The sequence below is a fragment of the Ambystoma mexicanum genome, chromosome 1p (assembly GCF_040938575.1).
Source record: "Ambystoma mexicanum isolate Mex_15411 chromosome 1p, UKY_AmexF1_1, whole genome shotgun sequence".
Classification (NCBI taxonomy): Eukaryota; Metazoa; Chordata; class Amphibia; order Caudata; family Ambystomatidae; genus Ambystoma; species Ambystoma mexicanum.
Window position 1 is genome coordinate 521,310,848 of NC_090921.1, and position 16,750 is coordinate 521,327,597.

General features: G+C 46.6%; 1 protein-coding gene across 4 annotated transcripts in view; it reads right to left on the bottom strand.

Annotated features, from left to right (window-relative positions):
- The window catches only part of ATCAY (ATCAY kinesin light chain interacting caytaxin), a 458,353-nt gene that overhangs the window by 43,936 nt on the left and 397,667 nt on the right, over positions 1-16,750 (bottom strand). For all 4 annotated transcript variants that reach the window (XM_069649408.1, XM_069649407.1, XM_069649411.1 and 1 more), the window contains one exon: positions 1,394-1,429. In XM_069649408.1, coding sequence (XP_069505509.1) covers positions 1,394-1,429 — 36 coding nt within the window. The remainder of the gene's footprint in view (positions 1-1,393; positions 1,430-16,750) is intronic.

Here is a 16,750-nt window from a genome sequence, read left to right on the forward strand (position 1 = left end):
GGCCATCTATATCTGCAGTACAGTGCCACTGTTTAACATTATCTAGGAGTTTGGCCTGGCTTATACGCTGATAATACCCCTATTTATCTTTCTTCTGAGAGTGGCTAGTATTTAGTCCCACATCCACATTGACGACAGACTGCAAAATATTTGGCTTTCAAGACAGAAGCCCTGTCTGGGTCCACGATTTGGGCTGCGGTCAAAAACAGGCACCTGCTTTACTCGTATTTTTCAATAACTCATTGACCCTACAAGACTCATGTTGGAAACATTGCAGTAATCCTGAAGCAAGCCATGTTCATGGGACCCCCCTGGGCTGAAACCATCCAGAACTGATGTTAGCTAATGGGAAAAAGGTTGACTATTTATGTCTTCATCCAGAAGACTCCCATAGCTCTGGTGCTCATCAGTTCTTGCCTGAACTGTTGCAGAGGTTTGCGCAATCGTCTGATTGTCTACAAGTGAATTAGAACCCAGCTCTCTGTTTGGTCTGTGGCATAAGAGTTGCAGTTGCATCACAGTTGCCAGAGTGGGTCCCAGTGGCTTCCTATCCTTCATCGGATCCTTTCTTTCACAGGATTTTTCCCAATACATGGAGCCCCACCTTACACACTATGTCCCTACTCGTATCTAAGATCTCGAAGGGTGACTACGGGCTAACACTTTAAGGCCCGTTGGTGTGACATCTTCCCTGGGTACCCCAGAGAAGGTCCATTTTTGCTTTATTTCCGGAAGCTGCTGTAGAACCTGTGTACAGTGCTCTGTTTCCTCCTAACTAGCTTTGCCCTTTGCAAATCCCATACTTACATACAAGAACCAAGAATTGGAGGGATGATTCAGGGGCAGTCAGTCCAGTGAAGGTGGCCAATGCCCACGGATTTTGAAGTCCATTTGAGTATACTATCTAAGCATCACTATCCTCATTGCACCAGTGTTAAAATGTAGTTGGTAACCAAAATATTCTTGTATCTGCATTATTAATAAGTAATACCTAATTTAATACGTTTACACTTATTTTATGTTTTTGTTCATGTGGGTTAGGTTGCTTCCTGTGATGACGAAGGGACAACCATCCGTTCGTGGCACATGTCCTCTGGGTCAAGGGTCATGCAACATGACTAGCCAACATTAATAGTGAGTCAAACAGCAAGTGATGTCCCTTCCTCTACTCCTTTGACGTTGGTTTACTGATGCAACTGCACAAACGTTATGCACCCATCCTCTACTCTATCATCCTCACACATAGGCAAGTTCACAATCGCGAGTGTTGTACAAGTGCTGCGCTTCACATACTGAGCATAATCCTGGTGTGCGCATGTGCACACACATAGAGACACACACACATAAGCACACACATGCACATGGGTACAAGTGTAAGCAAACAACAATTTACCTCTCTTTTCTGGCCATGATTCTCTCTTCTTCATACCTGTGGGGAAAAAAAACAGATTTGTTTAATTTGACCCTGAAAATAAAACTCCTGTTGCCTGAGTAAGGGCGCGTTCTATTTCTAACTTACTGTTGGCAAGTCTCTGCTATTAAGCAAAACTATGGTCCTTTTCCAGTCTAAACTCTTTGGTTCTAGGACAAAGACATACATCATAATGATGATTTTAATTCTTATATAGCACATCATGCTGAATTCCTCCCACTTCTCAGCGAGGTAATAACTGTTCTATTCGTACCCAATTTCAATTTTAATTGCTCTTAATGTACTGACTCCTAAAGGATGAGGCGGTGAGTCTAGCTTGCCGCGGGATTCGAGCTTGTAGAATGCAGCGTAGACCCATGTCTGAGGCAAGCCATTAAGGCACGTGCTCACCCTTCAGCCCTGCCATGATATCAACGACACTCTCAAACTGAAACTACTCTTCTAATTTTGCTTTCCGATCTGAATTCCTGCTTCATTTATTTTGAATGGTTTCTGTCAGCAATCTCGCCACATAGAGTTGCCAGATCAGAAAAATCAAAATCAAAGTGAAGAAGCATTCATGGTATCTCCGCTTATTACGCATGTGTGCCTCGTGAATGCCCTGTTTTTCGACAGTAGCCTGCGCGAACAACACTGTGCTCGCTCGAAAAATGTACAATCCCGCCCAAAATGAATGTGTTGATGTTGAACATTACTGCCTTAAAAAAAACTTCAGCTTAATCAGAAGAATGTCCTATCAGGTGAGGTACACAGTTGTCATTTTCAATACTCTGTCTAGTTTAGCTTTGGCTATTAGGTGGTGCTTCAGCAGAACTATTGGCATAGGAGTGCAGCTGAGAGGGAGATGGGGTGTGATGAGGGCAGGCACACTGTGGGTGTAGTTTGGCTTCTTAACCACCCATGAATGGCCCATGACCAGTCTAGTTATTTGGTTATCGCCATTCCCACCTGCTGGTGGGCACGTGGGGGGTTGGAATGGCCATAAGCCTTGACATGGGGCCATTTGTTGTGGCAATCGACTCAACAATGAATAGCTTCTATATTTCTCATGTACCTTGAGTTTCTGCATATATACATTCACTTCGTCTCTGCTCACTTATTTCTTTGGTGCTCATGATTTCTTTATGTTCAGTTACATGTTTCTCTTGCTACTTCAGTTACATCTTCATTCTTTAAGTATTTGCTTATCGTTTCAGTGCATCCTCGTGTCTTTCCTCTATGATGTCACTTTGCAACTGCAAGACTTTCTTTACAGGTCTTCTAAGCTTAGAGGTTCCTGCAAATCTCCCACTACCCTTTCAGTTCGAGGGTACATTTGATATGGTTGTCTGAGTGCATATCGTCTCTCATACACTCAATGCAGCATTGGGACAATATCTGATGTCACACGTAGGGCTCTTCTACTGCTGTTCCAGCACGACACAGGTGATGGGGTGGAGTCTATCAGTGATGCACACGTCTGCAATTCTACATTCACCCCTCTGGTAGAGTCCTCAACCACCTCCTCTTCTTCAATGATCTTCATCTTTTCTCCATATATTGGTTTCTTTGGTATCCATACTATTGTCACCCCGTTGAGGTCACCTGCCTCCTTTATATACTCATCCACTATCCAGGTAATGTGACAAAATTCTCCACTCTGTTGACAGAATACTGAGGAAATAAGGGCTCCAGGCAGCAGTGATGAAGAAACAGTAATTTATTTCATTACAGCGACAGCGGCCTATGAGAGCCGAGTGCCAACATGGCTCTCTCCCTGCAGTCTCTCTTGTAACTCATCAACATTCTTAGAATAACATTCTTAGAACTTAATGAGCTCATAATGCAGCTCAATGTTTAACTAGGACGCTTCCTGACACTCTTTGGACCATGTGTACTTCACGTTCTTTTTTAGTAACTCCCTCAATGGAGATGAGATGGATGCAAAGCCATTCACAAATTTATGGTAATATTCCGCTAGTCCCATGAAAGAACGTAGTTGGTCCTTGTCTTGGGGCTGAGGAGTATTACTAATGCTTTCTATGAGTGACTTTTTGGGAGAAATACCTTCTTTCGAAACTTTGTGTCCCAGATACTCCACTTCCTCAACACTTATTTTACATTTGCTTCTTTGGACCGTTAACCCAGCCTCTTTTAGTCTGCATAATACTGCCCTAAGTACTCTGTCATGCTCATGCTCATTACTTGCAAAAATCAGAATGTCATCTTGAAACACCTTAACATTTTCCAACCCTTTTAACACTTCCTCCATCACCTTTTGGAACACAGATGCGGCCGAGGCCAACCCAAATGGCATGCGATTGTATTTATAAGTGCCTTCAGGTGTGATAAAGGCAGTGAGATGTTGCGATTCTCGGGAAAGGGGAACTTGGTGATAGGCAGCAGAGAGATCAATGACAGAGAACAATTTGGGTTCGCCAAGAGTGGAGAGTGTCTCGGAAATGTTGGGTAGGGGATGTCTCTCCACCAGAATATTGTGATTAAGACTGCGCAAATCTACACACAGTCTTAATTTACCATTATTTTTGGCCACTAAAACAATGGGGGACAACCACTCTGTGGCCTCAACAGGTTCAATGACACCCTTATCTACTAAGTTATCGAGTTCACTGCGTAGTTGCGCTCTCATGTTTAACGGCACATGTCTCACTTTATGAACAATAGACTGAGATTCTTTCTTTAGTCTTATATGGTGTTCGAAGTTCTTGAGTCTGCCCAGACCTTCGGTGAAGACCTTTGGGAACTCTCTTGACCACATATCATCAATCTCGGCAATGGTGACAGGCTCAGTGGCACTAGCTTGCACCCTGACTCTCAACTTCCTTTGTTCCTCCCAACCTAAAAGGGAGGCTCCCTTTCTTGCAACCAAAATGTCAGCTATGCATTCTCCACCTCTGTATTGCACACTTGCAGTAAACTGTCCCAGCATCTCAATAGGGGATTCCACATAGCCGCAGGGCCGAATTCTTGGTGGATCCAGCATTGATTCATCCTTTTTTAGAACATCTTTAAATGTCTCTTTAGAAATGATGGTCCATGGGGAACATGTGTCAACTTTCATGAGTATTTCTTGACCATCAATTACAAAAACATCTGTTGGGCCTTTGCTGTCTCCCCCTCCAATGGTCGAAATCTCGAAGACATGTCTTGGTTTGTCTTGCGAGGAGTATACCTCCTGTATGTTGTAAGCTGAGTGAGCAGCTTCTTCTTGGTTGTCTCTGGTTTCTACGAGATTTATTGATGACCTCTTGCATACATTAGCGAAATGTCCTCTGGTCCTACACTTGAAACATTCAGCATTCCTTGCTAGGCACGAAGGGTAATTCGGACCATGCTTGACACTGCCACATCTGGTACACTTCGCACCCAATGTTCCTTTCCTGCTTGTATTGACATTAAGTCTCTTCCTGTGATCAACTGCGCACACAGCTTGGGTACTCTGTCTGTCAGACTTCAGTTCTTTGACATATTGTGAGGTTTGTTCTATGCTTCTGGCTAGGTCCACTGCTTCATCCAACTTCATGTCTTTTGCCAACAATTTCTCCTGTATCCTAATATTATTTGTGCACCTCACTAACTGATCTCTAATTAACGAGTCAGATAGATGTTCGAATTCACAGGAGTGGCTTAATGTTCTTAATGAGGCTATGTACGATTCCACGGATTCTGAGGACTCCTGCGTACGCTGAAAGAACTTGTGCCTCTCGAATGTAACATTTTTTTTAGGCTCAAAATGATCCTTGAGTTGTTTAATCGCAAGGGCATATTCATCTGTGTCCTCCGCTTCACCAGCTTGTGCACTGCCTAACCCATCAAATACTGCATGGCCTTCCACACCAAGATTGTGAAGTAATAATGCCTTTTTGCGAGTTGAGCTGAATCTCTCTCCTCCCATTGCCACCAGGTAGTTTTCAAACATGTCTTTCCACCTGTCCCAACTAACTTGGGGGCGTCCAGGTTCATTCAAAAATGACATTGGCGGAGGTATTGAAGTTGCCAAATCTTAAGCGGTAAAAAAGTGGTAAAGAGTGGGCTTGCTAGATGCAACCAATAGACTCTGGATCAGTTCAAGTATGCCCAGTGGACGCACAGACTGAGCAGTGACAGTGCTGTGCTATGCAGACAAAGGGATCAGTCTTGTATGAGTACAATCCCTTGTGTATGATGTCACAATCCTCCTTACATCAGTCTGAATTGGAACGTGATGGCTGCTCATCCACAGAATGGATACATGTCATAATGGCTGCCTCCTGAAACTTGCCAGAACTGCATGGGCAGGTTGCTCAGCAACGATAATGTCAATGCTAGGGATCCTTGAAAGTAAACACTGTTACTTTGAGACAGAGTCAATACAGTAATGGGGAAGGCAAGATTACACCCCCAGGGGACGCGCCTGCTGACCTGTTGTTCCGCTCCTCCTGACCTTCCTGCAGCGTCCGCTGTCGCACGGGAGTGTGGAATAATGCAGGCCGCGCTATGACGAGACTTCCAAGGAGTACGGAGACACTGCTGAGAGCCATCCTCGTCGCCAATGAGGAAATAAGGGCTCCAGGCAGCAGTGATGAAGAAACAGTCATTTATTTCATTACAGCGACAGCGGCCTATGAGAGCCGAGTGCCAACATGGCTCTCTCCCTGCAGTCTCTCTTGTAACTCATCAACATTCTTAGAATAACATTCTTAGAACTTAATGAGCTCATAATGCAGCTCAATGTTTAACTAGGACGCTTCCTGACACTCTTTGGACCATGTGTACTTCACGTTCTTTTTTAGTAACTCCCTCAATGGAGATGAGATGGATGCAAAGCCATTCACAAATTTATGGTAATATTCCGCTAGTCCCATGAAAGAACGTAGTTGGTCCTTGTCTTGGGGCTGAGGAGTATTACTAATGCTTTCTATGAGTGACTTTTTGGGAGAAATACCTTCTTTCGAAACTTTGTGTCCCAGATACTCCACTTCCTCAACACTTATTTTACATTTGCTTCTTTGGACCGTTAACCCAGCCTCTTTTAGTCTGCATAGTACTGCCCTAAGTACTCTGTCATGCTCATGCTCATTACTTGCAAAAATCAGAATGTCATCTTGAAACACCTTAACATTTTCCAACCCTTTTAACACTTCCTCCATCACCTTTTGGAACACAGATGCGGCCGAGGCCAACCCAAATGGCATGCGATTGTATTTATAAGTGCCTTCAGGTGTGATAAAGGCAGTGAGATGTTGCGATTCTCGGGAAAGGGGAACTTGGTGATAGGCAGCAGAGAGATCAATGACAGAGAACAATTTGGGTTCGCCAAGAGTGGAGAGTGTCTCGGAAATGTTGGGTAGGGGATGTCTCTCCTCCAGAATATTGTGATTAAGACTGCGCAAATCTACACACAGTCTTAATTTACCATTATTTTTGGCCACTAAAACAATGGGGGACAACCACTCTGTGGCCTCAACAGGTTCAATGACACCCTTATCTACTAAGTTATCGAGTTCACTGCGTAGTTGCGCTCTCATGTTTAACGGCACATGTCTCACTTTATGAACAATAGACTGAGATTCTTTCTTTAGTCTTATATGGTGTTCGAAGTTCTTGAGTCTGCCCAGACCTTCGGTGAAGACCTTTGGGAACTCTCTTGACCACATATCATCAATCTCGGCAATGGTGACAGGCTCAGTGGCACTAGCTTGCACCCTGACTCTCAACTTCCTTTGTTCCTCCCAACCTAAAAGGGAGGCTCCCTTTCTTGCAACCAAAATGTCAGCTATGCATTCTCCACCTCTGTATTGCACACTTGCAGTAAACTGTCCCAGCATCTCAATAGGGGATTCCACATAGCCGCAGGGCCGAATTCTTGGTGGATCCAGCATTGATTCATCCTTTTTTAGAACATCTTTAAATGTCTCTTTAGAAATGATGGTCCATGGGGAACATGTGTCAACTTTCATGAGTATTTCTTGACCATCAATTACAAAAACATCTGTTGGGCCTTTGCTGTCTCCCCCTCCAATGGTCGAAATCTCGAAGACATGTCTTGGTTTGTCTTGCGAGGAGTATACCTCCTGTATGTTGTAAGCTGAGTAAGCACCTTCTTCTTGGTTGTCTCTGGTTTCTACGAGATTTATTGATGACCTCTTGCATACATTAGCGAAATGTCCTCTGATCCTACACTTGAAACATTCAGCATTCCTTGCTAGGCACGAAGGGTAATTCGGACCATGCTTGACACTGCCACATCTGGTATACTTCGCACCCAATGTTCCTTTCCTGCTTGTATTGACATTAAGTCTCTTCCTGTGATCAACTGCGCACACAGCTTGGGTACTCTGTCTGTCAGACTTCAGTTCTTTGACATATTGTGAGGTTTGTTCTATGCTTCTGGCTAGGTCCACTGCTTCATCCAACTTCATGTCTTTTGCCAACAATTTCTCCTGTATCCTAATATTATTTGTGCACCTCACTAACTGATCTCTAATTAACGAGTCAGATAGATGTTCGAATTCACAGGAGTGGCTTAATGTTCTTAATGAGGCTATGTACGATTCCACGGATTCTGAGGACTCCTGCGTACGCTGAAAGAACTTGTGCCTCTCGAATGTAACATTTTTTTTAGGCTCAAAATGATCCTTGAGTTGTTTAATCGCAAGGGCATATTCATCTGTGTCCTCCGCTTCACCAGCTTGTGCACTGCCTAACCCATCAAATACTGCATGGCCTTCCACACCAAGATTGTGAAGTAATAATGCCTTTTTGCGAGTTGAGCTGAATCTCTCTCCTCCCATTGCCACCAGGTAGTTTTCAAACATGTCTTTCCACCTGTCCCAACTAACTTGGGGGCGTCCAGGTTCATTCAAAAATGACATTGGCGGAGGTATTGAAGTTGCCAAATCTTAAGCGGTAAAAAAGTGGTAAAGAGTGGGCTTGCTAGATGCAACCAATAGACTCTGGATCAGTTCAAGTATGCCCAGTGGACGCACAGACTGAGCAGTGACAGTGCTGTGCTATGCAGACAAAGGGATCAGTCTTGTATGATTACAATCCCTTGTGTATGATGTCACAATCCTCCTTACATCAGTCTGAATTGGAACGTGATGGCTGCTCATCCACAGAATGGATACATGTCATAATGGCTGCCTCCTGAAACTTGCCAGAACTGCATGGGCAGGTTGCTCAGCAACGATAATGTCAATGCTAGGGATCCTTGAAAGTAAACACTGTTACTTTGAGACAGAGTCAATACAGTAATGGGGAAGGCAAGATTACACCCCCAGGGGACGCGCCTGCTGACCTGTTGTTCCGCTCCTCCTGACCTTCCTGCAGCGTCCGCTGTCGCACGGGAGTGTGGAATAATGCAGGCCGCGCTATGACGAGACTTCCAAGGAGTACGGAGACACTGCTGAGAGCCATCCTCGTCGCCAATGAGGAAATAAGGGCTCCAGGCAGCAGTGATGAAGAAACAGTCATTTATTTAATTACAGCGACAGCGGCCTATGAGAGCCGAGTGCCAACATGGCTCTCTCCCTGCAGTCTCTCTTGTAACTCATCAACATTCTTAGAATAACATTCTTAGAACTTAATGAGCTCATAGTGCAGCTCAATGTTTAACTAGGATCTGGTAATACATTTTTATGAACTTGTTTTAACTTACACTTACATCATAACACATACCCAATGTCCAATATAGTTCTTATAATCCTTTGGGTAACAAAGCTTCATCCCTGGGTGTGCCAACAAACTCTTCTTTATATTCTCACGGGTGGCGTTTTCAGTCGGTGGTACGTGGTCACCATTCACACCAATCATTATCTTCATCCCAATATCTTTCTTTTTCTGTCTTCTTGCATTGTCCTATAATGATCCTTATGAGACAGAATCCTAGCAATACCAACACTAGTATTTCTCCAAGTAGTTTAAAAGAGTTTGCCCGCCAAGTTCAAATCCATTAAAACAGGGATGAAAACCAGTCGTCTACCTCTGTCTCATCAACTTCATCCTCCATCTTCGTATGCAGGGTTGTCAGCATCATTATCGCCTCTGTCAGGGTTCCATTTTCTCCATCATGGGCAGGTGAAAATGTACAGAAAGAAGGCCCAATCTTAGTGCACACGCCTCCTTCCATTGCTGTAATTAAGTCCGGGACATACCTGTTCTGGAGGGTCATAAGCCAGATTGCCCTCAGTTCTTCTTTGATTGCATTAAATCCTTTTATTGTCATGTTAATCGTTTGGAGCAGCTTTCACCTAGTGATCTGTAACCACTTGGCGTTTACTGCAGTCTATATTCCTGGAATAAATATAGCTGTAAATATCACTGCTGTCTTGCTGAATAATGTATGCTCTGTTGTAATGGCATACAACATTCCCTCCCCTCTGAAGCACTCCTTTGTGCATCCTCTTCTCAAGAAACCCACAGCTCATCCTTCTTGTCCAGCTAACTATCGCCCAATTTCCATTATTCCCTTTTTTGGCAAACTCCTGGAAAAGTTGGCCATCTCTCAGCTTACCCTTCATTCCAATTCTGTTGGCTGTCTCCATGACCACCAGTCTGGCTTCAGAGCTGCCAGAAGCACGGAAACTGCTCTCCTAAACATCCGTGAAGATCTGCTCACCAACCTTGACTCTAACATTCCCTCTGTCCTCATCCTCCTCGATCTTTCTTCTGCCTTCGACACGGTCAACCATACCATCCTGCTGAACCGTCTCTGTGAAAACCTGGGTATCACTGATCAGGCTCTGGCCTGGCTGACCTCTTTCCTCTCAGATCGACCCTCCCAGGTCCAACTTGGGTCCTTCCTTTCATCTATCTTCCTCTCTACCTATGGTGTTCCCCAGGGGTCTAACCTCTCGCCCTGGCTTTTCAACCAATACCTGGCAACTCTCGCACACTGCATTGCCATTTTCTTCTAAAATTTCCAGTGCTACGCTGACAACACTCAACTCATTTTCAGGCTGCCCTCTGCCGCCTCCTCTACCTCTCTCATCTCTGATTGCCTAACTGCCATTCAAGATTGGTGTGCCGCCAGCCAATGATCTTTGTCTGAATGCCAGCAAGACGGAGATCCTCCTCATTGGCACACCTTCACCATCCTTTCCCCTCACTCTCTGGCCGGCCTCCCTTGGCATTCCTCCTACCCCCACCTACGAGGAGTCATCTTTGACTCCACCCTTTCCTTCTCCGCCCACATCTCTGAGGTCTCTAAAAAGTCAAATTTCCGACTGCACCTCCTCAGAGGTACTCTGCCTTTCCTCTCCTTCCCCCAGAAGCTCATGGTATCTCAAGCTCTGGTTCTCTCTAGCTTGGACTATTGTAACAGCCTCTTTCTAAATCTACCTGCCTCTACTCTCCGCCCTCTGCAACTAATCCAGAACAGGACTGCGAGACTTGTCCTTGGCCTCAAGCCCTGGGATCGTATCTCTCCAGCTCTGAAATCTCTCCACTGGCTCCCAGTGGATGCAAGGATTAAATTCAAAACCCTCTGCATTGTCCACAAGGCTTTCTGGGGCCTGGGCCCAAAATACCTTCAGCTATCCCTCTGCAAATACCTCCCCTCTCGAGCTCTTCACTCCTCTACCTCCAACTCACTCAGGGTCAGTCGTTTTTCTAAGAAACGAGCTGGGGGTAGATCTCTGTCTTCGGCTGGGGCCTCCCTCTGGAACAGCCTCCCTGCCACTCTAAAACTTGAGGAGAACCATCTCCCGTTCCGGAAGCACCTCAAGACCTTCCTCTTTTCTTCTGCCTTCGCTCCCCCTCTCCCCTGCTGATCTGTTCTCTCTTGGCACCGTCCACCTGGCCACCCTCTGTCTTTTGGGCCCAGCTACCTGCTCAACCTGCCACCCTCCCACACTGCCTCCGGGCCACCCCTTGCACTGGGGTCTGTATCTGTACCCATACAGCACCCCCTTTTTTCTTCCTGCACTTATCCGACCTACCCTGTCTGCTGCCTTAAACCCAGCACTTGCAAATTGCTGGCTGCATTACCACTGTCTGTTGCCTTTTTTATTTATTTATTGTTATTTATCTGTTATTTATCTGTTTCTCCGCTGCTTCGCACTTTCCACCTCCCCCCTTCCATGCACTTTTCCCCTCCCCCCTCTCCCATGCACTTGCGCGTTCTCAATGTCACTGGGCCTAGTAAGATCGCTGTTTTGTTCTCCCCTGTTCCCCTCCCTTGCCTTGTCGCACTCTGAAACACTTGTATACGAGCGCAATAGAAATAAAATATCAATCAATCAATCATAGGCTGCTATTGATTTTGCTGAGAAATACTTCTCCCTCCTTCGTCGTGTGAGACTAAGCGACCTCTTCTTTCTCTGGTGTACATCCATCTTTGGAAACTCTTCAATAAGGAGGTCACTTTGGGGGATCACCAATGCAGGACCATGTATTATCACCAAGGAACACGTTCCTCCCCAATATTTAGACAGCTGCATATAAGCTCTGGATCCACAGGCCCAATAGCGATCCATTAGCACATCAGTTCCTCCATTCATTCCTGGTACCTCAAGCATCTGCTTGCAGCCTTCATTTTCTCCAACTAGAACCAGGCCTTTGTTCTTGAAGCATGTTGTTGCATTATGTATTAGTATTATGGACACTGGTCCTGCTTCATTCTCAATCCATGTTAGTAACTTGGAATACTTGACCCATGACTTTAGGCACCCGTCGTTTACAATTTCCACTATGTCTACTGGTTCTTTCATCAATAAATGTGCACTGCAGGATATCATACCTTCTTCCCATACTGTGCCGGCTGGTACTCGTCCATACACCAATAGTGGAGGTCTCTCCCAGCAACCTGGCAATCCTGGCATTTCTTGTATAGCTGCACATCCTAATCTCTTCAGTTCAGAAGCCCTTAACCAACTCATGTCTTTTTCCATCTTCTGCGTTTTTACATACGCATCTTCATATGGAAATGATTTCTTCGATCGCCATCATAGGGTTGCCCATCTTACTTCAAATTGTCCTCTTGTGCATTCTGCTAAATGGCTGAGGCACTTTGCATCGTGGGCAGGTATTCCCTTTGCAAATTTTATTTATTTATTTATCTAGATTTGTAATGCGCACTACAGCCCACAGGGATCGAGGCACTGTTGTTCTGGCTGCGTTCATGGCATGAGGCATGAGACAACATACATAGCAGCTTTCATCTGATGTCCACTCTCATGTTCTTATACTACACATTATCCTCTAAATTGGTTGAATTATCAAGATATGAATTATCAGCATCTTCCCCAATATTTATTTTAGATCAGGCAATTTGTTCAGAAATATCAAAAAAAATATCTCTCGTACATTTGTCAGGTATTGAAAGAGATGTCTCATTCTCAGGTATTTCACTTGAATTATAAAACAATATCTCACGAAATGTGAAAAGCATAAGAAAATACAAACAACACATGAGGCAAAATGTAATTGTAAGAAGTATTGCCATAGTATTCAAATGCCACACAATCTCTTGCAGAGTTGCTGGTCTCCTTGTATTTGTGCGTTTTTATATACTGGAAGATTCTCATTTTTTATGTACTATGTATTTTTTGTTATCTTTTGTAAGTCAGACTTTTACATAAAAAACTGCTGAATTATCGCAACAATGATTCAGAAAAATATATAACTGTTGTTAGGGTTGCTGAAAAATGTCACAATGGCCAGGTGTTGTCTTAATAGAGCTGGGTAAGACTGCAATATGTAGGTAAAAACAGCATACAGGAATGTGTAAAATGTTATTATGATCCGCAACATAAATGATGCCGTGTGCTCTTTTTCTTTGAATCCAGTACATTAATACATTGGCCCTCATTACGACCCTGGCGGAAAGTGACTGACCGGACCGCCACAGCGTAAATAGCGTTTCCGCCATTGCACGATGGAGCAAAGTGCGGCTCATTCCGACCCATCGGGCACGAGCACCACGCCATGGCGGAAGTGCAAAGTCCGCGATGGCAGAAATGACCCCAAAACGGCCCACACCGCCGCCGTACGGCGCCTTAGGTGCAATACCGCCACCCATCTCAGCGGACACCGCAGTGAGCGCCAACCGGAAAGTACGGTGACCGTAAAAATACGGAAACGGAAGTAAAAGCATGGTCCCGGAACAGGAAACATCACGCCGTACACCTATAAAACCACTAAATCCACACAACCATTAAAAATACTACCCTGAGACACATCCCAACCCGTCATCGACCCTAGTGAAACCAAGAAAAATGGGAAAAGTGGCGAAGAAAGCGTGCGACCACAAGCGGCAGGTCCACTTCTCCCGTGAGGAACTCACCGTACTCACAGAGACCCTCCAGGAGAATGCAGCCGCCGTCTACTCCACGCAAATGACCAGGACGGCACTTGCGAACAAGAAGGCCAAATGGGCCCTGGTGGCACAGCGGGTAAGTGCGGTGGGGACCGCACCCCGCAACCCACAGCAATGCAGAAAGCGATGGGACGACCTGCGGATACGCGTCCGTAGCATACTTTCTGCCAACCGCAACATTGCCACAGCCACCGGGGGAGGATTGGAATCACCCATCAAGTTGACCCCCTGGGAAGAAATCTGTGCCTCCACCATAGGAATGGAGAGCATAGAGGGAGTCGGAGGGATGGAGAAAGGAGTGCAGACATCCGAAGAATCAGGTAGGTGGCCCAAATAAAACAATGCCAAAACCACAATGTCCAATCATGTGAAGTACCACGTGCCCACATAGTGCAACAGTAACACATGTCCAGGAGAACGTCCACATACATAGGCCTGATAGCACACTTCAAAACTCACATCAAATACATAAATAATTAAAAATCCTAAAAACACCCTCTACACGTGCAGCAGGCACACCCTAACTGCAGGCTGCCAAACAACTGCACCCTCACACCACACACAAATGAAACCACCTCCAAGGCCCCGACCCAAATCACCCTCAGGTACCACCCCAATGCATGTGATACATTGCCATTCCAATTTCCACAGACCCATTAATAACGCTCGCCCTCCTTTACTCCACCACAGGGTCCGATCCAAACGACGAGCTCCAGGACACCCCTACCAGCACACCTGCAAAGAGGGCCAAGACCAACGGCCAAAGACCCTCCACCTCAGCTGCACGCATCAAGACACGGCAGCAGCACAAATCAAGTGGCAGCACAGAGTAGGGAACTCCAACAGGCACCCCAGCAGCCAGCATGCCCACACCACCACCACCACAGGTCCCCCCAATGGATGCCACAGTAGGCACTGCTTCTGGTGGCAGCAGCACCATAGGTGACACTGCATTAATGGCAGCATGCTCCGACACAGAAAACAGGGATGTCGAAGTCAGATCCATCCATGACCTGTCCCAATCCCCCTGTCTGTTCCATCCCGTACACCATGAGGATACCACGCAGGGGCACCCACAAGACGACGACTGGCCATCCCCCACAAGCCCTGCGGCAGGGCAACATGAGGCGAACAGCCACTCTGTGACACCACCGCAAATGGCCATGGCCCAGCAGAGGCAACAGTCCCTCGACCAGTTAATCGTGCAACAGCAGCAACTGGCCACGCTCCTCAAGGACCATGCCGATGAATGTGGGGGCACTAAGGCAGACATAGAAACATCAACTGAGACACTTAGGGCAGAAATGGAGAGAAGTACAGAGACACTAAGGGCACAAATGGAGAGTAGCACCGAGTGCCTGAGAGTCCAAATGGAGAGTAGCACCGAGAGCCTGAGAGTCCAAATGGAGAGAAGCACCGAGAGCCTGAGGGGGGAACTGCATGCGACGTCCAAAGACGTATGTGCCGTACTTGCCGCAGTGCGCCGTGTGCTCACTGAGCTCTCACAAACCCTTAGGGACATGCATGGACGTGAGCAGGCAGAGACATCATCCGTTGCAAGTTCCGTCCAGGGCAGCCCCCAACGTAGATCTGGGAGGAACCTGCGCTCCACAGGCAGGGGTGCCCCTGATACCCGCAGAGGGGGCTTGCAATAGCGACTGCCCACTGACAATGAGCATCTCTGGACACTGGTGTTCGGGGGGGAGGTAGGAGGGTGGAGGGAGGGTGTTGGGCTCACTTGGGTGGCGGGTCGATAGGGTGTTCAACATGATATCACATATGCCATAAACAATGCACGATCAACCAATGAGATGTGTGGACATTGATCTTTGTGTACGAGGCCATTATAGGCGTACAGTCCATATTGTGCATGTACCATACACACACAGTGCCACGAGTCCCGTGTCCATGTATCAGCCACCAGGCGTGAGTGCTAGAAGCATGCATCTATGAGATGCTGACGAATGTCACGGCCCTCCTGTGCCTCGCAGACTCCTTGAGGTGCTGCCACATCCCCACCCTCATCATGACCATCTTCAGGTGCTTGCAGTTCTGCGTCAGGGGGCATGGGCACATTTCTACGTACGCACATTTTGTGTAGCATGACACATGCCATCACCATCTTCGCAACCTTCACATGGCGGTACAGGAGTGCCCCGCCAGACCTGCTGAGGCACCGGAAACGAGTCTTCAGTAGGCCGAATGCCTGTTCTATGACTACACGGGTACGTGAGTGGGCATGGTTGTAGTCCTCCTCATGCTGGTCCCGTGGGTTCCGGACTGGTGTGAGGAGCCATCTCTTCAGTGGATATCCGGCATCACCTGTATGTGGACGATAAACGAATCATGTGGAATGCCATTGCTACGTACGCACCCCCCCCCCTTCCTGCCAGGTCATTGCCGCATCACATACCCCACATCATCATGCATGAAATGAGACTCACCGAGTAGCCAGGATCTGTTCCCTGCGTGTCGCTCCATGTAGCGTGGTATTGTAGAGTTCCTCAAGATCATAGAATCATGGGTTGATCCAGGGAATCGGGCACAACAATGTGTAATGATCCTGTTGGAGTCACACACCATTTGTACATTCAGAGAATGAAATTGTTTCCGGTTGCGGTACTGGGCCTCCATGGCATGTGGGACGACCAATTCCACATGGGTGCAGTCGATGGCACCAATGCAACCCGGTATGCCGGCAAGTGCATGGAATCCCACTTTTGTGTTGGTAATTTCCTGCTCCGAGCGTGGTAGAGAGATGTAGTCGTCTGCGTGCTTCAGGAGGGCATCGAGCACTTGCAATAGTGTCCGTGAGAACAGTGGCTGTGAAATGCCATGCAACTGTCCGACTGTGTGCTGGTAGGTGCCTGTGGCCAGGAAGTTGAGTACAGACACCACCTTCAGTAGGGGTGGGATGGCGGTTGGGCTATCTATCATGCTGACAAGGTCAGCCTGTGTCATGTCCACAATGGCGGTTATGGTGTCCCGGTCCAAACGGTAGAGGGTGTGGATCTGCTCAT